At 44.0% G+C, this 26,776-nt stretch overlaps 5 protein-coding genes across 5 annotated transcripts; 1 reads left to right on the top strand and 4 right to left on the bottom strand.

The window, feature by feature from the left end:
• Positions 1–1,698: 1,698 nt before the first annotated feature.
• On the bottom strand, positions 1,699–2,786 carry LOC311500902 (uncharacterized protein; the record flags this gene model as incomplete). Its single annotated transcript, XM_084562534.1, has 3 exons — positions 1,699–2,296; positions 2,485–2,638; positions 2,747–2,786. 3 exons carry the CDS (start codon positions 2,784–2,786, stop codon positions 1,717–1,719), a joined length of 774 nt encoding a protein of 257 aa, XP_084418660.1. The 3' UTR covers positions 1,699–1,716.
• A 1,899-nt stretch (positions 2,787–4,685) lies between these two features.
• LOC311501195 (uncharacterized protein) lies at positions 4,686–6,687 on the top strand. The gene is made up of 4 exons (XM_084562894.1): positions 4,686–5,535; positions 5,617–5,664; positions 5,758–5,908; positions 6,007–6,687. The coding sequence occupies exons 2-4, from the start codon at positions 5,631–5,633 to the stop codon at positions 6,584–6,586; spliced, it is 765 nt and encodes a 254-aa protein (XP_084419020.1). The 5' UTR covers positions 4,686–5,535; positions 5,617–5,630; the 3' UTR covers positions 6,587–6,687.
• Positions 6,688–6,875: 188 nt separating this feature from the next.
• On the bottom strand, positions 6,876–12,273 carry tomm40l (translocase of outer mitochondrial membrane 40 homolog, like). The gene is made up of 10 exons (XM_084562893.1): positions 12,247–12,273; positions 10,685–10,917; positions 10,528–10,595; positions 10,240–10,332; positions 10,058–10,159; positions 9,878–9,983; positions 9,665–9,787; positions 9,506–9,582; positions 9,238–9,340; positions 6,876–7,866 (listed from the first exon to the last, which is right to left on the bottom strand). Exons 2-10 carry the CDS (start codon positions 10,914–10,916, stop codon positions 7,727–7,729), a joined length of 1,044 nt encoding a protein of 347 aa, XP_084419019.1. The 5' UTR covers position 10,917; positions 12,247–12,273; the 3' UTR covers positions 6,876–7,726.
• Positions 12,274–13,705: 1,432 nt separating this feature from the next.
• ddx61 (DEAD (Asp-Glu-Ala-Asp) box helicase 61) lies at positions 13,706–24,300 on the bottom strand. The gene is made up of 13 exons (XM_084563850.1): positions 24,132–24,300; positions 21,287–22,381; positions 21,092–21,196; positions 20,794–20,923; positions 20,550–20,696; positions 20,354–20,448; positions 20,127–20,249; positions 19,662–19,790; positions 19,391–19,507; positions 17,822–17,885; positions 17,627–17,728; positions 16,897–17,117; positions 13,706–16,801 (listed from the first exon to the last, which is right to left on the bottom strand). The coding sequence occupies exons 2-12, from the start codon at positions 21,527–21,529 to the stop codon at positions 16,903–16,905; spliced, it is 1,470 nt and encodes a 489-aa protein (XP_084419976.1). The 5' UTR covers positions 21,530–22,381; positions 24,132–24,300; the 3' UTR covers positions 13,706–16,801; positions 16,897–16,902.
• Positions 24,301–25,213: 913 nt separating this feature from the next.
• On the bottom strand, positions 25,214–26,625 carry LOC311500965 (trypsin-2-like; the record flags this gene model as incomplete). The annotated part of the gene is made up of 6 exons (XM_084562604.1): positions 25,214–25,318; positions 25,514–25,615; positions 25,715–25,851; positions 25,946–26,202; positions 26,277–26,427; positions 26,586–26,625. 6 exons carry the CDS (start codon positions 26,623–26,625, stop codon positions 25,271–25,273), a joined length of 735 nt encoding a protein of 244 aa, XP_084418730.1. The 3' UTR covers positions 25,214–25,270.
• Between the last annotated feature and the right edge of the window lie 151 nt (positions 26,626–26,776).

Raw genomic sequence — 26,776 nt, 5'->3', positions numbered from 1 at the left:
TGGAGCCTATCCCAGCTGTCATTGGGGCGAGAGGCGGTGTACACCCTGGACAGGTCTCCAGTCTATCTCAGGGCTAACACAGAGAGACAGACAACCATTCACACTTACACCTACGGCCATTTTAGAATCACCAATGAACTCTAACCAGCATGTCTTTGGACGGTGGGAGGAAGCTGGAGAACCTGGAGAGAACCCACGCAGACACAGAGAGAACATGCAAACTCCACACAGAAAGACCCCAGTCGGCCCACGGATTCGAACCTGGGACCTTCTCGCTGTGAGGCATCAATGCTAACCACCTCGCCTCGTCACCTCGTCTGATGGTTTTGCCCCAGGATGGATCAGGAATGAGTACACAGGACCTGTCATGGACTCGTCACCTGAACACCATCGTGAAGAAGGCCTCCTCAGACGCCTCAGAGACTTTAAGCTCCCTCTCCAGGTGCTCAGGAACTTTTACACCTGCACCACAGAGAGCAACCTGTGTGGGAGCATCACCACCTGGATGGGAAATTGCACCAGGCCCTCAAAAGGGGGGTCTGTTCAGCGGAAGGGACCATCAGAACCCCACTCCACACCCCAACCTTTTTTTAGGACATTTCCACAAAACGTTGCAGGTTAGGCCGGCGAGGACAAAGTCTGAGACGCTGAAGAGGAGTTTCTATCCCCATGCCATCCGTCTGCTCAACTCTGAGCCTTAACCGGATTTAAATACCACTGCATCGCTGCACTTTAATCACATAGCTGCTTTAAAATATTGTAAATGCGCGTCTATATGAGCTACCCTTGCTGTATTATGTATAACTGTGCATGTGACGAATAAAACCTTGTCTTATTTCTTATCTTATGACAGAAGGACGGCTAATGTGAGATGTTTCAGAGATAAAGTTAGAGAGGCCAGGCTGAGATGGTTTGGACGTGTTCAGGAGGAGGTATGGTGCATATGTTGGTGGACGGATGCTGGAGGAAGTTTTAGGGACGTAGTGAAGGAGGACATGAAGGTAGATGGTGTGAGAGAAGAGGACACAGAGGAGGAGAGGGTGAGATGGAAGGAGATGATTCGGCGTGATGCCCCCTGGAGCGTCTTCCTTTTAGGGTTAGGGTTAGCTCAAGCTCTCTCTGGTGTGAATCCAGACTCAAACTCTCTTTTAGACCGAGGTCTGGGCTTCACACTGAAGACAAAAGACCCTTGCACTGATGCTTCAAAGCCAGAAGGGCTGCAGAGAGGGACAGACGACTAGTGTCACTCATGAAACCAAAGCTACTGGTCAAATAAATCTGTACCAACAAAACCACTGAGTGCATTACATTAATATTCTGCTGCATCGTTACCATGAATTCAGGTTTTAATTTAAAAGTGTGAAACTGTGTTATCTCATCTTCAAGTAGCTGCAGAGTCTGTCTTTAATCTACTTTCTTAAACGTGCACAAACTTTCTGAAACGTTCATGAACGTTTATTTGAAATGTTCCTTTTCAAACACCAAGAAAAAAGTCCAAAAATTCAAAGAACCATTTTTATTTTTGTTCTAGAGGTAACACATTTTAGAGGTAAACAGTAACACAGAGGAGGAATCAGTGGAACTTCACAGACAAAAACATGGATAATGAGGTATTGCACTTTTTTTTTTATCTGTCCCATAAATCCCTCCCTGACTTAGCAGCAATCACTGTCAACGGCAGAAGCTAATTCAGCCGTAGCTTTCATGTGAGTCCATTTACTGGGTGAGTTTAGAGAAGGACTCCCACAGAGCGGCCAGCTGCCTCTTCATGTTCTCGGTGTCGGCGTCCAGCTTGGCCTTCAGCTCCTCTCCGTACGGGGCCAGTTGCTCCTGGATCTCCTGGCTCTTCTGGACCAGCCGGGCCTCAAGGCGGTGGGTGAGGGGGACCATGCTCTCCTGAAACTCCTCCAGGCTCTGCTCCATCTTCTGCTTAATCTCCTCGGTGTAGGGGACCATCTGGGCCTGCAGCTGGGCCACGCTCCGATCCAGCTGCACCTTCAGCTCCTGGCTCTTCTGCAGCAGGACGGCCTTCAGCGCCTCCGGGTCCATGGCCTCGGCGTAGGGGGCGGCGTCTCCGCTCAGCCCAGACACCTTGCTCTGGATTTCGTCGAGCAGCTCCTCGGCGTAGGGCTGCAGGCTGGCTCCCACGGAGGACAGGTCCTTCTCCAGACGGGCCTTCAGCTGCTCGGTCTGCTGGGAGAACTTGGAGAGGAGGTCCCGGGTGAGAGGAGCGGCCTGAGTGCGCAGGTTGTTGGTGAACTTGTTGACGACGTCGGTGCTCGTTGCGATGAAGATGCTGCAGAGAGCAGAAGCCAGGATTAGGAAAACATCTTTCTTCATTATGCATCCAAAAAACAAACTTTAAGCCCCGCCGTCCCCTCTGTCTCCTCTGTCCCCTCTGTCCCACTGTCGCCCCGATTTCATTTCCTTTAAAGTAAAAGATTTGAGTTTTTAAAAGATTTTTAAAACCATTGCTGTTCTTACTTCACTTCCTTTCCCAGCTCCGACTCTCTGATCTGCTTCAATGAGCCCTCGGCGGTCATGGTTGCCTTGGCAACGTAGTCCCAAAAGGCATCTTTCACCATGTCGACCTGTTGCTTGGGCTTGTTCTGCCACACGAGGTTGGCATTGCAGCCAGCTGAGGCATCAGAGGGTAAAAACATTAACATGTGCAACAATTTCTTCTGGTTTTAAGTGAAATTATTAATTAATTGATCGATCACTGCAGATGCAAAACCCTCCTCACCGGTGAAGACTGCCAGGGCGAGCACCACGAGGACCTTCATGACTGGAACAGCTGCAGAAAAAGAAACAACATTAACCTTTTGTGGTTGTTTCCAAGTCAGGAGAAGTGAAAGAGACGTGTCTTACCTGTGGTTCAATACTGTGTGTGTGTGTGTGTTCCTTCACGACTCAGTATATATAGGCCGAGGAGTCGTAGCGGAGGAGACAGAGGAGTAAAGTCCAGCTCTGAGTGCCATGCTGTCACCGCTGCCTCCACATCACAACCGGTCTAAGAGACATGAGTCAGGGACGGACGTCTCGGGCCGCCTGATGAAACCTCAGGCGTGATCTCAGCTCTCTGACAACAAGAAAGATAAATATAAAACTATTTAACCAACTACTGAGGGACATCTTTCTGTTAAGGACACCAGTCTATGTAGAGTTTGTCCAGTTGAGACACTTTCTAACTCGATGAACTCATGTTTTAATTTGTGTTTTATCATATTTAGCCTTGTGACACTACCTGAGCTGTGTATTATTGATATTTTTACAAGTTTTAATAAGAAAATAAGCAGTAATTTATTAAAATTTAAGTTTGAAATGACAGAATTTTTAAAAAACAGCACTAAATCCGTTTTGTGAGACAAAAATTTGAGACTTAAATTAACACTCGAGCTAAAATGTGACATTTCATTGATCACTCTGTTGTGACTTCACGATCGATTTCGCTTCAGCGACAGAAACTACTGTTGACGGGGGTTTTCTCAGGCTGGTGAGGTGTGAGCAGGACTTTGATCCAGTTTGTTCCCTCTGACCTGTAAACGGAAGAACATTTTCCTTCCAATACAACAAACTGATAAGATAACCGATAAACACCCAGCTGGTCTCTGGTGACGAACTTGAGGGGAAAGAAAAGGGGGTTTTTCAGGAGCTGAAAGTAATAAATTAAGATGACGTTGCTGTAGGTTCACATGAGAAGTGCCACAAACACTTGATATCAGAAAACGAGTCTTCTCTCGTCTTCCTTAGGCACAAAGTAGATGAGACGTGTCTCTGCAGACGATAGATCAAAACACTATATTGCCAAAAGTATTCACTCATCTGTCTTTACACACATATGAACTTAAGTGACATCCCATTCTTAATCCATAGGGTTATCACAGCTTCATCTCTTCTGGGAAGGCTTTCGACAAAGTTTAGGAATATGTTTATGGGAATTTTTGACCATTCTTCCAGAAGCACATCAGACACTGATGTCATACGAGAAGGCCTGGCTCACAGTCTTCGCTCTAATTCATCCCAAAGGTGTTCCATCAGGTTGAGGTCAGGACTCTGTGCAGGCCAGTCCAGTTCTTCCACACCAGACTCTCTCATCCATGTCTTTATGGACCTTGCTTTGTGCACTGGTGCTCAGTCACGTTGGAACAGGAAGTGGCCATCCCCAAACTGTTCCCACAAAGTTGGGAGCATGGAATTGTCCAAAATCTCTTGGTCTGCTGAAGCATTCAGAGTTCCTTTCACTGGAACTAAGGGGCCAAGGTCAGCTCCTGAAAAACAACCCCACACCATAATCCCCCCCTCCACCAAACTTCACACTTGGCACAATGCAGTCAGACAAGTACAGTTCTCCTGGCTACCACCAAACCCAGATTGGTCCATCAGATTGTCAGATGGAGAACGTGTCTCCATTGTACTTGGTGATGTATGGCTTGGATGCAGCTGCTCGGCCATAGAAACCCATTCCATGAAGCTCTCTACACACTGATCTTGAGCTAATCTGAAGGCCACATGAAGTTCGGAGGTCTGTAGCGGTTGACTCTGCAGAAAGTTGGTGACCTCTGCGCACTACGAGCCTCAGCATCCCCTGACCACACCTGCCTCTGTCATGGTTGAGTTGCAGTCGTTCCCGATCGCTTCCACTTTGTTATAACACCCCTAACAGTTGACTGTGGAATATTTAGTAGCGAGGAAGTTTCACGACTGGACTTGTTGCACAGGTGGCATCCTATCACACGTTTATAGAAGCAGTCTGCATGCCTAGGAGCTTGATTTTGTACACCTGTGGCCATGGAAGTGATTGGAACACCTGAATTCAGTTATTTGGATGGATGAGTGAAGACTTTTGGCAGTATAGTGTAGATAGACGCAGGAATGTACAGGCACTCAGCGCACCATACATAATCTATAAAGACAGAGACATGCACACCTCCCATATCTCAACGACATGTTTGGTCCTGCAGATCAAGAAAGCGTTGTGACCTGTAAGCTCATTTATGTGCAGAAAGGAGAAGGATGTAGGAAGTAGGAGGTGTAGGGGAAAGCTTTCCGATGTTCGGACAGTGTCAGACACTTTCTGTAACTTTACTAAATCTGGCAACTTTACAGATTAGGTCTGCAACCCTCTTTACCGTCTGAATACTGATGAGAAAGACAGGATCTGATGCTGTTATACACCCAGACAATGATTTGTTTGGCTTTGACAATAGAGACACGATTTGTTTACAGCTTCCTACCATGTTGCCAAACCCCAAAATTATTTCTTTTTATAATCTTAACCTGTTTTCTTCTACTTTTGCAGCCGCTGGACGTGATGCTGTTTCAGATTCATTTCTCTGTGAATACGTTTCACGAGGCGAGGCAGCAGTGACACTCATCCAGTGACGTGGAGTGGCAATGGTGACAAGAGTCTGTCCAGCGGGGCAGCGACTGAAGGACTTTACCCTCCGGGACGACTATAAAAGCCTGAGAACAGCCGTGAGCACGCCACCAGTCTTCAGACACGGTGAAGGAGATACAAGCTGCCTCTGCAAGGTAAAACATCTTATTTTATAAAATCTCTAAAGTCAGTTCATGTATTTTTTAAACTAAACATTGGTTTTGTTTGCCCAACAGCATCAAGCCCAATCATGAAGGTTCTCGCCGTTCTCGCTCTCGTCTCCGGTGAGTACACTTTCTCTTTGCGTGACTTCAAATCCGGATCAATTTAAACGACACTGGTGGAAATAATTAAATCTGCTGCCGCTTCGTCGACAGTCTGCAATGCCAACATCCTGTGGCAGGAGCCGCCCAAGACCAACCTGGATATGGTGAAAGATGCTTTTTGGGACTACGTTGCCAAGGCGACACACACTGCTGAGGAGTCCCTGAAGCAGATCAGAGAGTCCGAGCTGGGGCAACAAGTCAAGTAAGAGCTGATATAAGAAAGACGACATGTGAGATTAGAAATATGAGATGATTTAGTGGAATAACTGATTTTTTTAAAATATTTTTTGTGTCTATTAGTGTGAAGATCTCCGAGAGCGCTGACACAGTCAACCAGTACGTCGTCGCTCTGCGCACTCAGGCCGGTCCTCTCACCCAGAACTACATGGACCAGTTCTCTCAGCAGACTGAGCTGCTGAAGGCCCAGCTGGAGAAGGACCTGAGCGCCGTGAGCACCAACCTGCAGCCCTACGCCCAGGAGCTGATGGCCAGCCTCCAGAGCAAAGTGGAGGAGCTGAAGAAGGAGGCCTCCCCCTACGCCGAGGCCATGGACCCGGAGGCCCTGAAGGCCGTCCTGCTGCAGAAGAGCCAGGAGCTGAAGGGGCAGCTGGATCAGAGCGTGGCCCAGCTGCAGGCCCAGATGGTCCCCTACACCGAGGAGATGAAGCAGAAGGTGGAGCAGAGCCTGGAGGAGTTTCAGGAGAAAATGCTGCCCCTGACCCAGGGCTTTGAGGCCCAGCTGGTCCAGAAGAGCCAGGAGATCCAGGAGAAGCTGGCCCCATACAGAGATGAGCTGAAGGCCAAGCTGGACTCCAGCACTCAGGACCTGCAGGCTCAGCTTACTGCTCTGTGGGAGACCTTCACCAAGATCACCCAGTAGACGGACTTACCATCCACACAGCTAATATTTATTGTAATCTGTTTATTTTTGGTAAATGAAAGCTTGTAGTTCTGCATCTCTTTTGCTTTGTTTCCTGCAAGATATCACAAATAAAGCTTAAAGTGAACAAAAAGAGAACTGGTTTACCACCCACTGACTCGTTATTTGCAGAAAATCAGCTCAAAATATTTTATTAACCGTCTTGAACTTGTAAATTTATCTAGTTTCATTCTTGCTAAGGTTAAAAAAAGCAAAAAGCAAGACGTGATCTGTCCTCTGAGACAATGCAACGACACTTAACACTTTAGTTTAATTAAATATGTCTCATGTGTCATTTTAAACTTCTGTCTCATCCAGTGACAAACCTGTTAAATATCCACAGATTATCCTGATAATGTCTTGCAGTTTAATCTCCGTTAATAAGATCATGTCTGACTGTATCTGGGACCGGTTAAAAGAAAACGACACGGCTATTTTTTTTTTTGTAAGAAATGGTATTTATCAGTTTCCAAGAGGTATATACAGGTCATATATACTGTTCCTTATGTTTGTAACATAAAAAAAAAGGCAATGAAACAAGCGATGGACTGAGAACATGACATACATTATAGTACAGTACACTCCTTTTTATTTCTAACCGCTGGTAAACTTGTCTGTAACCGATAAATCACCGTTAAACAATCAAATGACAACGATTTCATTCACTGCACACCGAGACACTTTACAGTAAAAAAACAAAAAAATAAAAATAACAGGAGAAAGAAAAGAAACAGGAATAAAATTCAAACAAAAATTTAAAAAAAAACAACAAAAACGTGACAGGCACTGACTTCAGTGACGGAAACAAAGAGCGCTGCATCGTCTTCTAACGTGTCGTCCTACCGTCTATTGTTTTGTGTGTGTGTCGAGAGTCCGCGGCCAGTTAATGTCTGACCGATCACGTTCTTTAAAGATCATTCAAGGGGATTCATATCTTAAGATTTAAATTATTAGCATCTATTCACCACGTGATGAAAAGCCAATAACGGTCGAATCTACCGAAAAAAAAAAAAAAAAAAAAGAGACAGATTTGAGATGATGGGCCACCAGCAGTGTTATACAGTCTGTCCGTCAGTCAGAGGGACGCAGCGGTCGGCCGGTCTAACCGATGGTGACGCCGAACCCGCACTGGAACTTGTTCTTGCGGTGGTTGAGGAAGGAGCAGAGGACGAGGGAGAGCGGCAGCGGCAGGAGCTTCTTTTCTAACGTTGCACCGACGACCCAGTCACTGTCTACTGAACCTGGAGGAGGAAGAACGTTTGATTTAGGGAGAGAAACATCTGCAGGATTAAAAGCTAATACGGGCTTCTTCCATCTTTGAAATCATGCAAATTGAATCATTTAGATTATGTTCATTTGTAAAAAGTTTCTTGAATACGTTGGTACTGGGAGTTTGGTAGTTTAAATATAATCATATGTGGGTGTTGCCTCAGAAACTTGCCTGACTGTTAAAGGGAACTACTGTTTTTTTACAACCTGGACCTTATTTCTGGCATAAAATACGATCGTTTACTCACCCATATAACTTTGGTGTTATTTCGAATCGTTCGTCAGATATTTACATCCGCGTATATCCATATAGTGGGAGTGAATGGGGCACCGAAACGCAGCCTCTAAATAACGCATTATCTGCTGCGAAACTCGTTCATTTCACCAATATTTTGTTATGATACCCTAGTGCTACTCCCCGTTGAGTACAGAGTTACCTGTTATCATCATCCGGGGTCTGTAGATTGACCTACTAACCTCTGACCTGGATGACGTCATCTCTGAGCGCCGCACGCACCTGCGACGGTCGGCCTGTAATTTGCTACTGCTAGTTTTTTGCATCATGGCTGAATATTTTTCCGATTCTGAGGTTGTGGACGACGATTTTGTTTATAATGAACGTCCTTACCGTTTTGAGTATACGGATGAGGAGCTCATTGAAAGGAGGATGCGAAGGCAGAGAGAGGAACAGCTGGCCAAAGAACAACAAACCGCTGCACATCCGTGAATAGATAACAGGTAACTCAAGGGGGAATAGCACTAGCGTATCATAACAAAATATTGGTGAAATGAACGAGTTTCATGGCAGATAATGTGTTGTTTAGAGGCTGTGTTTCGGTGCCCCATTCACTCCCACTATATGGATATACACGGATCTAAATATCTGACGAACGATTCGAAATAACACCAAAGTTATATGGGGTGAGTATACGATCGCATTTTATGCCAGAAATAAGGTCCAGGTTGTAAAAAAAAACAGTAATTCTCCTTTAACGACCAATAATAATCTGCCACCAATTTACAACACATAATAGGAATTAATTATACTGAAATGATGCAACATGGGAAAATAGGTTTCCAGCATTTGACCCATCCATTCATTCACACAGTAGTGTGTACGCTCGGAGCAGTAAGCTGCTGCCTCTTTTGCCCGTGGGAGCAATTCAGAGGTTGGATGCTTGCTCAAGCAAAATGTTGCTCTATTCCTTTAAAAGCAGAAAATAACTAAGGTTTGCTCTGCACCTGTAGATTTTGGTCACAACCAGAACAGGAAAAGACATTTAATTTCCTCTGTAGTCTAGAACAGACACACTGCAGATGTCAATAATCCAAACACATCATACCTTTGAACAGTAAATTAGCTTTAGGCACATCTAGCTGGTAGCCAAACGACACAGTGGTGTCCTGCATGCGGGCACTCGCCTCAAACTCCACGCCGACCTGCAACTGTTGAAGAGCAGAGACAGGATACACGATGAGATAAATTGGACATATTTGTTAAAAAGCTGAAGAATTCTGCTCCGGGATACTTCAAATAAAACAAAAAACTCTACAAACTGTTTGCAGATCTGACCCGAGATGACCAAGAGACTTAAAGGATAAAGCCGTTACCTGATCGTTGGCTTTGTGGTAGTACGACGCGTGAGCTCCTGCTGAGCCGAGCGTCAACGTGGCGATGTAGTTCGTGCCTGCACCGATGTGAGGAGAAGAAGAAGTAAATATGTGTGACACTTTTATTTATTCAAACCGAGTCTTTAAACTGTGTCTCACCTGTGTATCTGCCAACAAAAGACATCACTGTGCCCTCCTCTCCTGGCCTGCGGTGGTAAACCAGCTCCCCTCCCAGAGCCAGAGCTGGCGTTATGGACTGGAGGTAGTGTGTGACCACGATACCTGACAGGTGAGAGAATCAGAGTAGATCAAATCTAAATATTTGAAGCATCACACAGACAGATAAACTGGATCACTGACTGATGAACCTACCGGAGCCGACCAGGACGTCTGGGTTTCCAAGCGTTACCGTCGCAGTGAAATCTTTTCCCCTAAACTCGGCGTCTCCTTGCCAGTTCACAAACTTTTGTTGTTGTGTCTGCGGGCGTGACACGTTTTAACATCATGCACGGTGACAGAAATAAGGACCAGTTAAACAGTTAAGGGGTTTACCTGGAAGGCCACTTTGGATCGTATTCTGCTGGTGATCTGGTGGATGATCTGAGCGTTGAGGCTGCCGCTGTTGTCAATGTCTCCCACCATGACCGGGAAGAACTGAACAACAAGAAGCAGGACGTTTAAGTCGCAGGCCAAAGCAAGTAAAGGGAAACGTCTTACAGGTGAGGTTCATATACCTCCGCTGGTCCAGTCTGCTTTAGTCCGACATACGTGGCACCAAACCTGTAGGTGGAATCTCCAGTGGTGCTCAGCAGCACATTGTGATTCACCTGCACAGAAATCATTTAAAGATGCAGCGTGAAATGCACATTAAAACCTTTCTATTGTGTTTTCCAGATTAAAATCTTAAAGCAAAACCTGAGCTCTACAGATGTTTATTTGTTCTATTACTCTAAGTGACATGTGCACGGAGCAAAACTGTTCCGACTCGTGTTGTTTAACATGTTTAAAGGAGCTTAACTGACCTGGAAGTGGTTGCTAAGGCCCTTGTTGACGACTAGCCTGACGCCTTCCATCTGCATAGGAAAAACCTCTGAGGACAAAAACAAACACTGAGGTAAAACCAGCATTCTCCTCCATTTTCCATTTTGGATCAATAGAGTTATCTTTGCTCCCCAGTACCTTTACATTTGCGATGACACTCGTCAAACGCGCCCGGATTGGGCAATGAACTTTCTGCCTCGTCCTGCTGCTGCTGCTGCCCAGAGGCCGCCCCAGCGGGGGGTATGACGGAAGAAACTGGAGGCATCCCGAAGCCCGGCGGCACCATCAACCCGGGGGCGGCGGCGGCGGCGCTGCCAGAGGCCGACGGAGGCGGTGGGTTGGGGGAGCTGGCAGCCAAAACACTGCCCATTCTGAGCAGCCAGGAAAGAAATACAGTAAGAGTGAGCAAGACAGTTAAAATAAAGACGGAGCCGGTACGAGCCGAGTTATTTTTAGGTTTATCAGCAGAGGTAGAAGCATTAAAGGTAAGATAAGGCTTTAAATTATCCCACAGTGGATATATAGATGAGAAAAAAGGTGTGGGTGCATATCATTGTGTAAATATTGACACAGGGAAGTCATATAAATCAGAAGCACTGAACTATTTGATATGTAAATAGTGAGGACCTGCAAGAGAGATTTAAAACTAAAAACAAGATTTTCAAATGTAAATCTGCAGCAGAAAGAAAAGTCTAATATTTTTGATCATCTGTATCTGTATAGGGACAAGTAGGTAGCATCACCAGATCACACCACTTCTCAACAATCTTCTTCACTAGGTGACCCCTTTAACTAACAATTAAGATCGACCAGCTCGTTTTTGCAGCTCCACATCCAGTAAAAATTACAAAACCTATAGAAAGAGTCAGCCCACAGCTCCAGGTGCTCGTATGACTCCCCACCACGAGGGAGTCGACCGACAACTCTGAGCTGTTTGCACAGCTACACAGCTGATTGTTTGAGGGTTAAACACACCGTGCACTGACAATATAGTGTTACATCCATTAGTCTGTGTTTGATATGGTTGTCTAGCTCGTTAAGGATATGACACCTGCTATTTGGGGCCCTTTCACAGATACAAGCAAGTCATCACAAAAGCCAAATACTGACAGATCAGAAACTGTAGTTATAGAAACCAGTTTATTATAAGAAGGCAGCAAACCCTGAAGCTATTACTTAGGTTATTCTCTTAAGAGCTTATAATGCAAATAAAACAGGAACAAACTGTCACAGGCTGCGCAATACAACCCATACTGAGTCAACGAGTGCAGAATAGGTGGAGTGTCCCTTTAACCTTTCACACTGCTCCTACTCATTCATATGAAGTTAAGAGCATTAGCAGAGAACACAGGCTCCTTTTTAAGTATTAACGTCGCTATGTGGCGACTGAAATATACCACGAATAAACCGCGATGATCAGCTGTTTTCATAATTTGCTGCATCTAATATATTTTGAATGAAATCTGCCCCCAGCATGAAACGTTACTCAAGCTAGCCCCTGAGTGCAGCGTTGCTAGCCTGCCTGCTAGCCTCCCAGCCGGCAGCTGACAGCTTTAAAAACACACAAATCTGCTGCTCGTGGAGGAGGACAAAGGCCAGTTTGTGAAAGATAACGTGCCAAAAAAGCAGCAAACATGCGAAGTCATATCCATTAAAATATCACGTTAGAGAAAAACGCACAGGTAACGAAGGCTACTCACGTTGTGGTTTCCAGAGGACGATGCAGCCGGAAGTTGCCCGCAGTATCACCAGCGAAGAAGACGCGAGCGACCCGCCCATTTTTCTTAAAGCGTGTCGCGATTGGATAAGAGACCGCGGCCCTCATATACGATTGGCGGAGCCACCTGTCAATCACGCCGTGACAACTGAAGACGCTAAGGCGGGGCTTCGTGTTGACGATGTAATGCTCATACCGGGGCACGATTGGTTAACAACGGCGAGGTCATCAAATGAGGGGCGGGGTTTGGGATTCCGAGGCTGCTGATTGGCGGAGGCATTAAACGTCGGTTGGTTGCAGTTAAGAGGGCGGGATTAAGAGAAATATAAAGAAACAGCTTCAAGGTCAAATGGCAGCGTGCGGGTTACAACATGTAGAGTTGTTTGTGTGTTTGTAGCGGCTACTCAACGTCTTCCACTTGATTTAATATAAAATATGTTCATTATTTATACCATTAATTATAATAATAATAAAAAAACACTTGTTATATTTCATTCAAGATGATATTTTATCAGTTTAAACTGTGTGACAAGGCGTTAAAGTGGGGAATCAAACAGCCAACAACAGACAAAGTAAAGTTCAGGTCGAATTTATTGAATTTTAAAGCCCCTGCATGTATTTCCATGTTACAACAGTAGAGGACAGAGTTATTGACACAAGTTGCTGGAATACCTCGTGCGTCTCTGATGCATTGTGTAGGGAAACAAAACAAAACAAAAGCATTAAAACAATCACATCCAAATTTATTTATTTTTTTTTTTGCATCCAAATCTAAATTCTCAACAAGTTTTTTTTTTTTTTTTTTTTTAATGTAATTGGCATCAAAAAGAAAAATAAAAGTATTGGACAATGGAGGAAGGAAAATACACCAATTCAAGCCCAAAATGGACATGGCACTGAAAAAGGTTTTGGTAGATAAAGGGCCACCAAGGTACCGGTAAGAACAGAGAAGACTGAACAACTCAAAAAGACAAAACAGAAGGATGGTTTTGAAATCGGGTTTTTACGAATGAGGGATTAATTGAGCCAATATTTCGATCGCCAATTAAGAATCAGTGTTGTAACTTCATCCTCAGCTCCTTTCAATCGATATTACTGCTGAGACTTTATCCTCGGGTCACGCGTCTGCCGAGCTCATCCTTAAATTTGGCAAAAAATCTCCCGCAGCGTGGGCGAGTCGACATTAGTGCAGCAAATTTAGACATCCAATTAAATTCAACTATGCACAGTAGAAATATTAGCGGCGCCTCAGCCATTAATACTTGTTTAAAGGTGTTAACGCATTTGTTTTCCACCTACTAGGAATTTGCAGAAGCAACAATCCTGTCTTATATCCAAATCCTCACCCCTTCCCTCCCTCCCCCTTTTTTTTTTTTTTTTTATTATTTTTAAATTTTATTTTTAACCTCTGACAAATAACCCACCCTCCCACCCCTGCCAGCACTCCAGGTCAGAGTGCAGACACACGCATACACAAAAAGAAAGACATCTCGACAACACCAGATGACAGAAATCCAAACATTCATGACTCCATTCATCATAACCTCCTCTGTGACGACAATCACCCCAAGGAAAAAAAAAAAAGTTTATTTTTGTGGCTCCAGTGATCGTTCACATGAGTTTTTTTCCCTTCACAATAAGATGTGTAATCTCAAAACGCACCAATCGGCCTAGTTTTATTTATTTAGTCGTCACGTTTGGTCAAGACTGGAGCTACAAAAATGAACCAAAGTTGTGATTAACCGTTTTCTTTACGGATTTGATGTTTTTGAGCGGCAATAACTCCAAACAAGAGACGTCTTTAATCTGAAATCCCTTTCACTCAGACTAGATAGGCTCTATTATTATTAATATTTGTAATTTAGGCTCTTTGAGTCACAGATGAGGCGATGGAATGATTGACAGGGATGTGATCAGGAAAGCAAAACCTATACAGAGACATAAAAATGGAAAATATCTTAGAAATTATTTTTATTTCTGTCCCCGATTGTGGACTCCTGAAGGAGGAGGAGGAGGAGGATGGAAATAAAATAAAAAAAGATCACATCCCTGACAAGTGTTAACCAACAGACGCGCACGAACGAAACACAAAACGCCGCACACGAAAGCACAGCACGCTTACACGCAGCCTCGACGCGCACACACACACCCAGAGTCGAAGCTGCGTGTAAACGATTCTTAACATGACTCTGCCTTGTTACAGCTGCGACACACACACACACACACACACATTTGAATCACTCATTCACACACCTCGACGCTCACACACTCACACGACATTCCACTTTTTTGGTTTTGCTTCAATGTAAATCCTGAAAATCTATTTCAAGGAAAAAAACAAAACAAAACAAAAAAAAAAATAAACATCCTCTTCCACCCATGAAGCAAAGCATCTCTCTCTCTCTTTTTTTTTTTTTAATAATTGTAAACGACTAGTGTAAACAATGAATCATTTACAATTTTGTTTCCTCAAAATGATTCATAACACCTCGTATAAAGATTGCCCTAGTGGAAAAAAAAACAAGAGTCGCAGAAAACAAGTCACAGCACTTTGATCGTACGTCAGACGCGGAGCCGCTTCGAGAAGATCACCGTGCTTCAAACGCTTTCCACAAACTCCCTCTTGTATAACTTAACGCTCTCGCTGGCACTTAAACCATCAAACGAACAAAGTATCTTTACGTAAAGCAAAAAAAAAAAAGAAATTAGATCAAATCTTATGTTTATGCTTTAAGTACCAGTGAGAAGATTCAGGATGCCCAGAGAGCATCGGATAAAACACTTGGCTTCTACAAAACTCACCCCAAAAAAGAAAAAAAAAGAAAACAAAGAGTTTACCCAGTGCTAAAGCCTCACAGTGCCTCCCTCCAAACTGCTTTAAGCAACAAAAATACATCTTAAAAAGCAAAAATACTTTCTTTTTTTTCTATCTTTAGTGATGCTCTGTAAGGGGAGGACAAAAAAAGTCACAGCTGCCTGTTCAAAGATGCTACAATTTTGCTTTCAAACATCTGAGTCCGCCCCCTCACAAAAGATAATCCTCACATTTTTAGAAAAACAGTAGGGAGATTATTATTTTTCTTATCAATGCTGCTGCTGCAGAAAAAAAAAAAAAAAATACATTTTTCTTTCTTAAATTGTCGTTAAATTGAATTTGTAAGTGGTCCGTTTCATTGCTCTGGTCCATGAAACCATTTCACATCCAGTTTTTTTTGTTACACAGAGTTTCTAATACACAACAGCAGCAACAGAAACGATCAAATATGCTTTTAAGAGCTTGGCATCCAACCACTGGGCTGCAGAGTTAACATTGGCAACTAATACATTCACCCACTTCAATTTTGTCACGAGAGGATTTTTTTTTAAAAAGTTTTTCCGCGATATATAAACGGAAAAACCTGAAGATGTGAGGGAAAAGAAAATTGTTGTATTGTTTTGCACCAACGTTTGAGACCCCGTCGATTATAACCTGCTGGTAAATTTGGTCACAGCTGATCTGAACCCGACTCTAATGCATCGATCCTCTGCAGGAAGAGGAAACTGAAGTTTTCATGCACCAGCTACAGCGGCCGATAGATTTACAGTATTCACCAGCCACATATGGATTTTAATGTAAAAGAACCTAAAGGAGAAGCTGTCCGCAGGCGAGCTCGCCAGCAGCAGCAGCCGCCGCCGCCGCCGCCGCAGCTCTTGTCCCGTGCCGCTTGTGAGTTTGCAGGCCAACGTCCATGAATCAGTACGGGGGGCTTGTGTCTTTACGGCCGTCTTCTAGCATGTATTATTTCATGGTGAAAGGGGAAAACAGTCACGCAGTATTTAAATAAAGCTGCCCTTTTTTTATTTTTTTTATTTATTGCAACGTTCACATTAAAAAATAAACGTTCACATTCAGGATGATTTTCAAGAAGTTTGACCTCTCGGCAGGAGAGTACGTTGTCTTTTGTGTTTCTTCTTCTTCTTCTCCCCCCCCCTTGCATAACGGATGTTCAAATAAGTTCGGGTTTGCTGTTAAATTCATATCTTTGTGCTCGTGTTCTGCTGCACGACAGAAGACAGCAGGCTATGAATGGATGAGTGCACGTCACGGGAGTCAGTAAGGCACTTAAGTGACAACAGCAGAGTAAGTGGACAGGACGATGGCTGGTGTTAAGTGCACCATTGTAACATTAAAAACAGACCAAGCCTGTAGCTGGTGATGAAAACGGTCTCCGTGGACGACGGGTTCAAAACAGCCCCGACACTCTGCTGTCTCCGTTTCACCAGCACGCGCTCGCCGATAACTCAATTCGCGGAAAGCTTGTACGTAAAGAAGCGTGGTCCAGTTTGCGTTTGGTGCAAAACAACACAGAGTAACTTTCAGTAAAATAACAGGGCAGCTCTCTTTGAGGAAAAGCTAAGGGAAAATTCAAAAGTAAAAGCAGCCTTTACATCCATCCGACAGGCTCTGAAAACAAGAGACTAATGTGAAAATGAAGAGTTGCCTGAAGCCTGTGTGCAAGCGCTGATGTCTGTGCAAAAGCCCGGTGTGTCTGAATGTTCTGAAGGAAAAACAAGACTTAAGGTTAGGAAGATGGCTCTTTGTTTGTCTGTTTGTTTGTCGTGGAGTTACTAGAGGGCTCACAAAGCGTCTCACCTGTTTTTAGGTGCTGTCCTGTTGGCGTCCCGGTTTCTCCTCCACCTCCTCCACTTCACAGTCGGCGCCGCCCGAGTGGAACTCGGCCACGTAGAGGCTCTTGTCGATGCTGCTGGGAATGGGCTTGATGTCGGTCACCAGCTGGTCTTCAATGGCCTTCAGGTTGAAGCGGTCCTCTGACGTGATGAGGTTTATGGCCAAGCCCAGGTGACCAAACCTCCCTGAGATCCAACAGATAATAAATATAAAGGTTAAATCAAGAACTAAGTCCGCCGTCCGACATCCATCACATCAATTTATCTGCTTTTATGAAGAGAATGAAAGCCACTTCAGATTCTGTGTACTGGAAAATAATAAGATTCCCATTGTAAGTAGCCAACATAGCAGATGGAGCTGTATACATGACACCCCTCCAGAGGATGTTGCAGACAGAACGCCGTTTTCCCACATCAGTTTGAAAAACGAGAAACATGTATTGAATTACAAGAAGCTACAATTTTATTAGTTTGTTTTGTATTTTCCATTTAAATCCCGTTTAAACCACAACAACCTGCCCTGGCAGAAAGGTTGTGTGCAGTCACCTGCTAGGAACGGATTTTGCCAGTCAAATCATTCGGGGTGGGCTCCATAGCAACGTAGTAATCCCATTATCTGAGCGCAACAAAATGGCTCTGCTTGATTGTAGGACTACCCACACCCCCAAAATGAAATCCAAACAGCCAAATCTTACCTGATCTTCCAATGCGATGCAGGTAAGTCTCAGCATTCTTAGGGAAGTCAAAGTTGATGACTACGTTGACAGCCTGGATGTCGATTCCTCTAGTGAACAGATCTGTTGGAGGACAAGAATGGGAAGACGATCAAACCGTGGGCAATGTTTGACGCTTGTCCCGACACGAGAGAGTATGCAATTAATTAAACTCACCGGTGCAGACCAGGTTTCTGCACAGTCCGTTTCTGAAGTCGTGGAACACACGGTTTCTGTATTCCTGAAGACAAACGAGACAAGAAATACTATAAATCAAATGCATGAATAAACAACAACGCAACAGAGTTCGCCTCTTCCTTATTTTACTGCTGTGGTAAAATTAGAAACACTCTCATGTTTATTTGCTGACACATGTCAAACATCCCCTGGAGAAGCTGTATGTGAAAAATAGGGCCGCAACAACGAATCGATAAAATCGATAAAATTCGATTATTGAAAGAGTTAGCAACGAATTTCATTATCGATTCGTTGTGTCGCACGATTATTATGCCACGGAGATGTTTGTTGTATAAAAAAAAGTTGAGTTGAGCGCGGAGCGGACGTAGAGGAAAGACGGAGAGACCGTTGTTCTGAAACATGGCGGAGGCGGAGAAATCAGTACAACCTAAGTCATCCAAGGTGCAGTACGCCGAAATTAAACTACAAATGAGACCTGGAAGTGGAATCCAGTGTTCAGCCTGGTTTGTAATGTGTTGCTGCACCGGGTATGGTGCAGTCGTACAGCGCAGGCGAAGCGGGGAGATTTTTTTCGTCACGTAGCGTTTGTTAGCGATATGTATTTATGCCTTTTGGATTCGAGACTTCTCCTGTCACATGAACCTCGTTGTCAACTTGGTAAATGGGCAAGATGCAAGTTTAATGATTGCTGGCTTTGTAACGTGGAGTTGGAGAGAAGCTTAGCCACGTTTGCTAGTAGTATGCTTCAACATGAAGTAGCAAGGCGTCTCACGACATATTACAAAATATAATAACAGATAATAAAACGTTCGTGGCTTGTAGCCTCGATGGAGGATGGAGGAAGTCAAAAAAAAAAAAAAGACGGATGCAACAAGAGTGACACCTGCTGAACTAAGCGATGAAAACAAAGGAGGCGCCGCCGTGTGGCGTAAACTGGTACTGCTCCATGTAAAACACTGGCTGTTACAGTTTGAATGAAGTGATTTCGTTGATTAGCTGAAACATGCTGAACAGTCCTTTTGAGGCGAACTGCAGACTCTGCCGATTTGTTTTAAAAATGATTGAATGAATAATTTTTTAAATGATTACTTTAACAGCTCAGAGATGTTCAAGGAGCAACCTGTTTATGCACTTTCTGTTCTGTCAGCTCTATTTCTGAATAAAGGGTTGGAAATTAATGCTTTTTTTTGTCCGATTCATCGATTAATCGAAAAAAATAATCGACAGATTAATCGATTATTAAAATAATCGTTAGTTGCAGCCCGAGTGAAAAAGCAAAAGTCTGAATCAACTGGATTGGACATTAAACCCACTTTATCCTGTTACTCTATATTACAACAATATCTGATGTCTTACTATGAAAAAGTTCCTCTCTTGCCAAAACATTAGGTACACTAGAGAAAATAAATGTAACAGTCCTGCACAAAAATCTCCCTTAATGTTCACTCTATGTTGAAACAAATGAAATTTAAGTGAAACCACCACTTGTTACGTTCCATTAAACAACCCGAATGAGTTTCCTTCAGGTGTGGCTTCGCCCTCACTCACCTGCATCATTTTTGCGTGAATGTAGAAGCAGGAGTAGCCCAGCTGAGTGATCTTCTTGGCCAACAGCTCCACTCTCTGGGTGGAGTTACAGAAGATGATTGACTGGTTGATCTGAAGCTGTGGGGGAGGAAATAAAAAAATAATCAATGTTATGCGTCACTACATCAACCTGGTCAAAATCACAGAGAAAATGCGGTTAAGATTATTTTTTATGACCTCAAGGTTGATGGTTTGTGGTGAGTCAACAGTGAATGCAGAGTTAGTCACTTACCCTGGAGAACAGTGTGTTGAGACAGTGGACTTTTTGCCTCTCAGTGACGTAGGCGTAGTACTGAGTAATGCCCTTCAGGGTGAGCTCCTCCATCAGGTTTATCTCATAAGGTTTCTGAAGGTGCTTGGCCTACAGCAACGACACACGGAGAAGGAACGGGTATGATAGTGTTTTAGGAAAGAGTTGAATATTTATTTTTTCTTATGTGCGTCATCTTTAAACACAAAGGAGTAGAGAAAAACACATCCCTGTGATTAAATTAAAGGACAAAGTACAGCTCAGCTATCTGTGACTATTAGCTGAATTTGATTTAAATGAAGCCGCAGCCCTGAAAACTCTGCAACAAACACAGATCTGGACGCAGTACGAGAGCAGCTTGGTCTGCAGCGAGAGCCGAGCGGGCTGCCAACTGGCCCCGAGCCACTGGGCTTGGACGGGCAGCGCAGCAATTAGTTGACTACTCACCATGAACTTCTGCACGCTGATGGGGAAGGTTGCAGAGTAGAGCAGGATCTGCCTGTTCTTGGCCAGGAAGCTAATGATATCCTCGATGAGCACCACAAAATCCTGAGACAGCAGCTTATCCGCCTGAAAGGATACAACACGATGAGCTCAGTTCTGACCCGAGATCCTACCAGAGCTGCTCATATCCTGCCACGACCGACGATGTACACAGAAAAATTCACATTTACCTCATCCATCACCATCATCTGGACTCTATCCACCTTTGCCACTCCCTTCTTTATCAAGTCCAGGATCCTACCAGGCGTGGCGATGACCACATGCACTGATGCGGAAAACACAATTACAGTTTGACTGAGCATACAGTTCTTCTTATTATTATTATTATTATTTATTTTTTACAAAAGTCGATGTGTGGATCCTTACCGGTCTCGTCCAGGCGCATGATGTCATCTCGCAGGTTGGTGCCCCCGGTGGTGGCCATGACTTTGACTCCTCCCAGGTGTTTGCTGATCTGGATGCAGATCTGGCTCACCTGCAGGGCCAGCTCACGGGTGGGCACCATGACCATGGCTGGAAAAGAACGAACAGGTTCGGTTACGGAGTCAAGAAAATACCAAATCAGGAGGGACAAGAGATTAACCGCGTTTAACTCCGGGCAGCGTCTCACCCTGTATGTGGTCCTTCTTCAGGTCTATCCTCTCCAGCAGTGGGATCAGATAAGCGCCACTTTTCCCCGTCCCGTTCTTGGCTCGGGCCAGAATATCCCGTCCAGACAGGGCGATGGGAATGCTCTCCTCCTGCAGAGAACAACAAGCTCATACTCTGCCTCGTTCTGTGACTACACTACACCTATAATACACCTGCGCTGAATGTAATAGGCCAAAAAGAATACAGTCATGGGTCTGCACTTGTGTCAAGAGGAGATCCCACTGGAAAGAAAAATCTGTTAAAAAAACAAACTATACCTGGATAGGAGAAGGTTTCTCCCAACCCATCTCAAAGATGCCCATCAGGAGTTCTCTTTTGAGACAGTAATCTTCAAATTCATTTCCCTTGGTGGCTGTCACATCCTACAGTGGACACAGAGTGATTAGGATGATGACGGCGTCACGTAGCTGTAAGCTCAAAGACGATAAGACCGTAACCAAAGCTCGACTTACTGAGGTTTTGACCCTGGTGTCTTTGGGAGGGAGATGTAGGCTCCTTTTCCAGTCATCTCCAAACTTTATTCCTCCTCCGTCCTGAGGGCCGCCACCCACTTTTTGAAGAGCACCCAAAGTCTTTCCTTGAGTTGTGGGTGCTTGCTGGACTGAAGCTGGTTTGGTCTGTCCTCTGAGCTGCCCATTCTGCTTATTCAGTCCCATGACGAGTGGGCCAACGTTTTCTGTTCTGGCGGTTGCCATTATCCTTTAGTCTTGTTTTTTTTTCTTCTTCTTCTTCTTCTTCAAAGTATTATATTTTTGCCTCTTAGGATTTTTAAAAATTATCTCCAAAAGTAAAAAAAAAAAAAAAAGTTTAATAAAGCATTAACAAACAATATTCTCTATTCGTTTTAAGTCCAAAGCAAACAGAAGTGGATTCGTAGTATGTACATATACACATGTACGTGCAGTTCAGCCCCCTTCAACAACAGAGTGACTGACGTACGAGAAGAACGAAAAACAAGTTTTTACACAAGGGCTCTTCAAAATGAAGAGAAATTTGCAATCATATACTTGCTCACTATATAGAAAAATTATATGTGAACAAGTATCAAAGCGGTTCAAGTCCTGAAATAGAACAACTAAGGCAATCTGAACTTGGGGAATAGCTTCTTCAATATAATCTTAGTTCAATACTTAAACTTCTGTTTCTAAATTGAACAATATTTATTGTTTCCACTTTGAGTCCGTAAGAGTTGCTCAATATCCCTGTTCTTGAAAAAAGGATCTCCAACTTTGTACAAGTTTTTCCCCTAAAATCATAAAGTCTGTAATGCTCTTTGTTTATTTCCACTCTGTGGGTATTTGTCGCTCCACGTGTTTGGGAAAAAAAAGGATCCTGAAATCACAAATCACACAAGGGGTTATCTAGTCCAAAGCCAAAAAGCTTTCCACCCTTGTTGAGTCTTCAGTGTGTGTGTTTCCTTCCTTCTCCAGGTGTTTGACCTTCTCTCTTCCTCTTCGCCACGGGTCCTCAGCTCGGTCGGTGAAGAGTGTGGCCGTGATCAACCCTCTGCCTCCTCAAAGTCAAAGCCAACAACTCAAACTTGTCGCCTGTGAGAAAGCCAAGCAGAAGAGCTTTAAACAAGACCCTCACCAACTGAATTAATCATCATTTAGGAAGATAAAATGTCAGAAGACCAAGGTGATGCAGTAAAATTAAAAGCCCAAGATCAGAATCAGATTTACTGCCTCGTATGTTCACACATACACGGAGCCTGTCTTGGGAGTTTGGTGCAACAAAAAGGTTAAAAATAATAGTTTAATTGGTACACTAGTGAAAACTAATGCCGTCTTGAACTTAATCTGAGCTTCTTGAAGATTGTAATGTTCAGTTTATGTTGAAACCGGACCAGAAATGTGGTATTTCAACTTGTATGATCATTCTGGAGGAAGTAGTTTGTGGTGATGTTAAACTGTATTGCACCAAGTGTTTCAGTATCTTCACTAGGCCACTGACTGAAATGGTAAAATAATAGGAACATGCGTTTATACAACAACACAATTCAATAGTACCACAAACCACAGCCTCCAGAATGAAAACACATCTGAATCAACAGCTCTCACAGTTATTTTAAACAAAATGATGAACACCACAACCCTCATGAAGATTAGATTAAGTGCAGGACGGTTATATTAGACAGTGTTTGTTTCCATTAGTGTACCCAATGAACTGGAAAGTTAAATATTAAATATTAAGGGAACTGTTTAGATTGTTAGCCATTTGCAGGTTACAGTGACAAACCTGGCAAATCCTCACAAGCTAGACAAGATCTCCTAATCCTTTACAGTGGTCTTTAACCAGGCTGAAAACAAGGCAATGTGCACTTGTGACCGCTGGTTGTCACACATGATGGAAATATCAAATTATGTGCGAGCTATACATGAATTTCTAAAACTTAAAAGATATTAGAGGTCTGGGAAAACAAAAACGTGTCAAATAAATAAATAAGCATTGTTTTTAATTGTTCCAGCTCGTATGGATTACCCTAGCTTCTGTAATTTGCAAATCTGCTTAAGAGTCAATTGATCCAAACACCGCTAAGTTGCAGTAAGGAGAAGTGAAAGGCGGTTAAAAAGCCAAGGTTAACCTGCCAGGTGGCATCTTCAGGACAGATTAAGGGAAGGGCAAACTGTTGGGGTTTTCATAAATAAATCTGAGTTACGGCAAAGAGGCGAGGTCTGGGTGAAATAAAAAAAAAATACATCGACTATCAAACGGCCAAAGCGGCTAATGCTCAAACATGCTAACTTTACACCGAGTTGTCGCGCTCTCCGCCGTTTAGTTTTTTTTTTTTTTTTTTTTTTTTTAAACATTCTGATCAACGTTAACATACGTTTGATGCCGTTTTCGATCTTACCAACTTCTGTAAAATAATTCGCATCTATTACTTTTGAAACTTCATATCACCCGACTAACTTGTTAAATTAAACTCCTCTATATTTTTTTTTTTTTAAACCACCATCTTTACATTAACGCTGCGTCTCGCGGGGGAAACGGCTACGCTAAGCTAGCTCAGTGTTAGCTCCGAGCTAACTGAGCGTTAAGCCACTCGTTGATGAATTTTAGTTTGAAAAATACGCGAATACGTGCGTAAAAATTAAGCCAAGCCGAGTTTACATTACATTGTTTGTAATTTTATTGCTAACGCAGCATATATCATAGCTAGCCGCACAGCTAGCCTCGAGGTTAATTTAGCACAAATAACTCCACTCGCTAACGTTAGCTAAATGCTACTCCGCTAACAAGAACTCGGGTGTTTTTAACAGAAAACTGGGCGCGTGCAACAGTCCGCAAACCTACCTTAGTTCCTTTGTTGTTTTACAACGGATGCCCAGTGTGCGGTCGATCGACTATATATTTTAGCTTCGCGCTAATAGCTGAAAAATTCTTGATATAAATCGCTTCTTTGTGTTTCTTCTTCCTTTAAATCAACATGGTCGCCTTCTTCTTCGTCTCCTCTTCCTCGCTGCCTCCGTCCTGTTTATCACATGTGAGACTGGACGACGCCACCGCCCCCTGCCGGCACATCCGGGTACTGCCACGCACATTTATTTCAATGGGAGCTCTGTTTATTCCTAATTACAGTAATTTGAATCATGTCGCTAAATTGTAATTGTACAGTTAAAAAAAAAAAACAAAAAAAAAACGGGCTTACGTTTTACTGCGAACCATGTCATCACCCTTTACACTATATTAAAGCACATTACCAGTGTGTTTGTGTGGTCTGACTCCACAGAATTACTAATATCGCATGTTTTTCCTGCTCATTCTCTTAACTGTTGTTGTCACTGTTTTAGATTCCTGAATATAATCGCAGCCTTATTCAAACATCTACCTTCTGGGAAATGGTTCTGTTCCGTCATGGCCAGAACTGATAGGCTGAAAAGACGCTTCCTTCCCCGGGCCACACAGACTATAAACACTCGAACGAGGACTCAGAGGGATTTCCCATGTTATTTACTTCTGATAACTATTACTGGTATACCCACTTTACTCTACTAGTTATTTATTCAGTTCCTTGTCAGATTTACCCTGCTGTATAAACAAATATTAAAAGTTTTATATTTTTTCAACTTCTTCAACAAAATGTAACCCCTTATCACAGTTACCTTGTTGTTTACACTGCTTATTAACAATGATCTTGTTCTTGTACCACAAAATAAAAAAAAAAAACAGCTGATTAACTTGTTTAAATGCAGATTAATTTGAAAGTGTGCACATTTATAAAGACAGCTGAAATATATTTACACGAACCAAACACCAGAAACAGCGCGAGCTTGTTCATCATGATGATAATTTATTGTTAAAACCCGACTCACAAACAGTCAGAGAGTCTGTTAACTTGTGGCTGGTGACACTGAATAAAAAAATGCTCGTCGTTCAACGTGGAACGACTGTGCGGACGGCGGCAGTTGTCCGGTTTCCACCAGAGAAGGACTTCAGCGAGAGGCCATGGTGGAGTGGATCCAGTCGGTGAAGTGACAGACCTGTGCAGAGTCAAACAAATATCATTAAAAGAAATTGAATTTGACAGACGACGAGTGTTTGTGTGTTACATGTGTCCTGTGAAAGGTCACGGGGGGGGGGGGGCTGGAGTCTATCCCAGCTGTCATCGGGCGAGAGGCGGGGCACGCCCTGGACACATCTCCAGTCTATGTTTACTCAGAGGTGAGTGTACCTACCTTGGCGTAAACTCCAGGACGATTTTCCTCAGCGCAGCCCCATCCCCACGACACCACACCTTGAAGTTCCCCGTTACACACCAGAGGGCCTCCAGAATCTCCCTGATTGAGATAATGAAACAATTAACACAACAAAGCTGTAATATTTTAAGACTAATGATGGAAAAACTCCCCAAAACATGATGTTTTTCAATCATGTACCTGACAGGAGTCCTTTCCTCCCTCCAGAAAGCCGGCACAGAACATAGAGGAGGTGATCCTGTCGGGATAGGAGCGCTCACAGTCCTGCTGGGACAGGATGGGCAGATCCAGGCAGTGCAGGCATTTCAGACAACCGACTGGGACAGAGAGACACGCAATCTGAGAGTCACACTCTTCTCGTCTTATGCTGACAAATCACTGAGGGGACTTTTGTCTCTCCCCCTGACTTACAGGGGCTCTTGGTGGCTCCCCAACCCGACACCAAACACTGGGTTCCTGCCGGGGCGCAGCTTCTGGGCAGGGCCACCGGCTGGACGTACTCATCAAACTTCGCCGGCTCCGCAAGTTTAATCAGCATGATGTCGTTGTTGATGGTGTAGCGGTCGTAGTCTGGGTGGCGGACGACTGCAGCAGGAGCGATGAACTGCTCAGGGCCGTCCTTGTAGCCGATGTGGTGCTCGCCCAAACGGACCTCGATGTCCTCGTCTCTGACGGGAGGACGCAGAGAAGGAGAATCACACCAAGCCCTCTTTCAGGAGAGCTGCGTTGAACGTGACCTTACTTAAAGCAGTGTGCAGCGCTGACCACCCAGCGGTCATTGATCAGGGTCCCCCCGCAGTAGTGCCAGCCGTTGTTGAGGGACACCTGCCAGGGGACGGAGTGAGGCCTGCACTCGTAGCCGCCCACAATCTTATCATCGAGGCCGAGGGCGGCTGTGCGGGAACAAATGAGGAACCGTGTGTGAACCAAACAAGTCCAAATTCTGTTCAAATTCAAAGGTTAGGATCTGAAACTGATCTTTAAACCATTCAAGCTTTCACAGAATAAAGATAAAGACTTTATTATCAACTCTTAAATGTTTAAATCTCACCGTTTGTAGCCACTAACATAAACAACACCAAGAACAACATGGTGGCTCTGGTTTGGACGTCTCCAGGCTGCGACCGCCCCCAACTAACTCTTCAAATTTAAAGTGCTCTGGCTTCCTCTGCCAGCGTCACTGACGGCCGATACTGAGGGAGAACCAATAGAAGATGCTGAAAGGATGTCGGGCAGACACTT

This window comes from Chelon labrosus, assembly GCF_963514085.1.
Source record: "Chelon labrosus genome assembly, chromosome: 16".
Lineage (NCBI taxonomy): Eukaryota > Metazoa > Chordata > Actinopteri > Mugiliformes > Mugilidae > Chelon > Chelon labrosus.
This window is presented reverse-complemented; position numbering and strand designations above follow the sequence as displayed.

Excerpts from the sequence above, each read along its gene's own strand:
- ddx61 (XM_084563850.1), bottom strand. The coding sequence starts at position 21,529 with ATGGCAACCGCCAGAACAGAAAACGTTGGCCCACTCGTCATGGGACTG. Across the intron at positions 20,924-21,091 it reads AGAAACCTTCTCCTATCCAG|GAGGAGAGCATTCCCATCGC; the intron begins GTATAGTTTGTT and ends TGTTCTCTGCAG. Across the intron at positions 20,449-20,549 it reads CATGCGCCTGGACGAGACCG|TGCATGTGGTCATCGCCACG; the intron begins GTAAGGATCCAC and ends TTTCCGCATCAG.
- LOC311501195 (XM_084562894.1), top strand. The coding sequence starts at position 5,631 with ATGAAGGTTCTCGCCGTTCTCGCTCTCGTCTCCG. Across the intron at positions 5,665-5,757 it reads CGTTCTCGCTCTCGTCTCCG|TCTGCAATGCCAACATCCTG; the intron begins GTGAGTACACTT and ends CTTCGTCGACAG. Across the intron at positions 5,909-6,006 it reads GAGCTGGGGCAACAAGTCAA|TGTGAAGATCTCCGAGAGCG; the intron begins GTAAGAGCTGAT and ends TGTGTCTATTAG.
- tomm40l (XM_084562893.1), bottom strand. The coding sequence starts at position 10,916 with ATGGGCAGTGTTTTGGCTGCCAGCTCCCCCAACCCACCGCCTCCGTCG. Across the intron at positions 9,583-9,664 it reads TTTTGTTGGCAGATACACAG|GCACGAACTACATCGCCACG; the intron begins GTGAGACACAGT and ends ACATCGGTGCAG. Across the intron at positions 9,341-9,505 it reads ACCACAAAGCCAACGATCAG|TTGCAGGTCGGCGTGGAGTT; the intron begins GTAACGGCTTTA and ends GCTCTTCAACAG.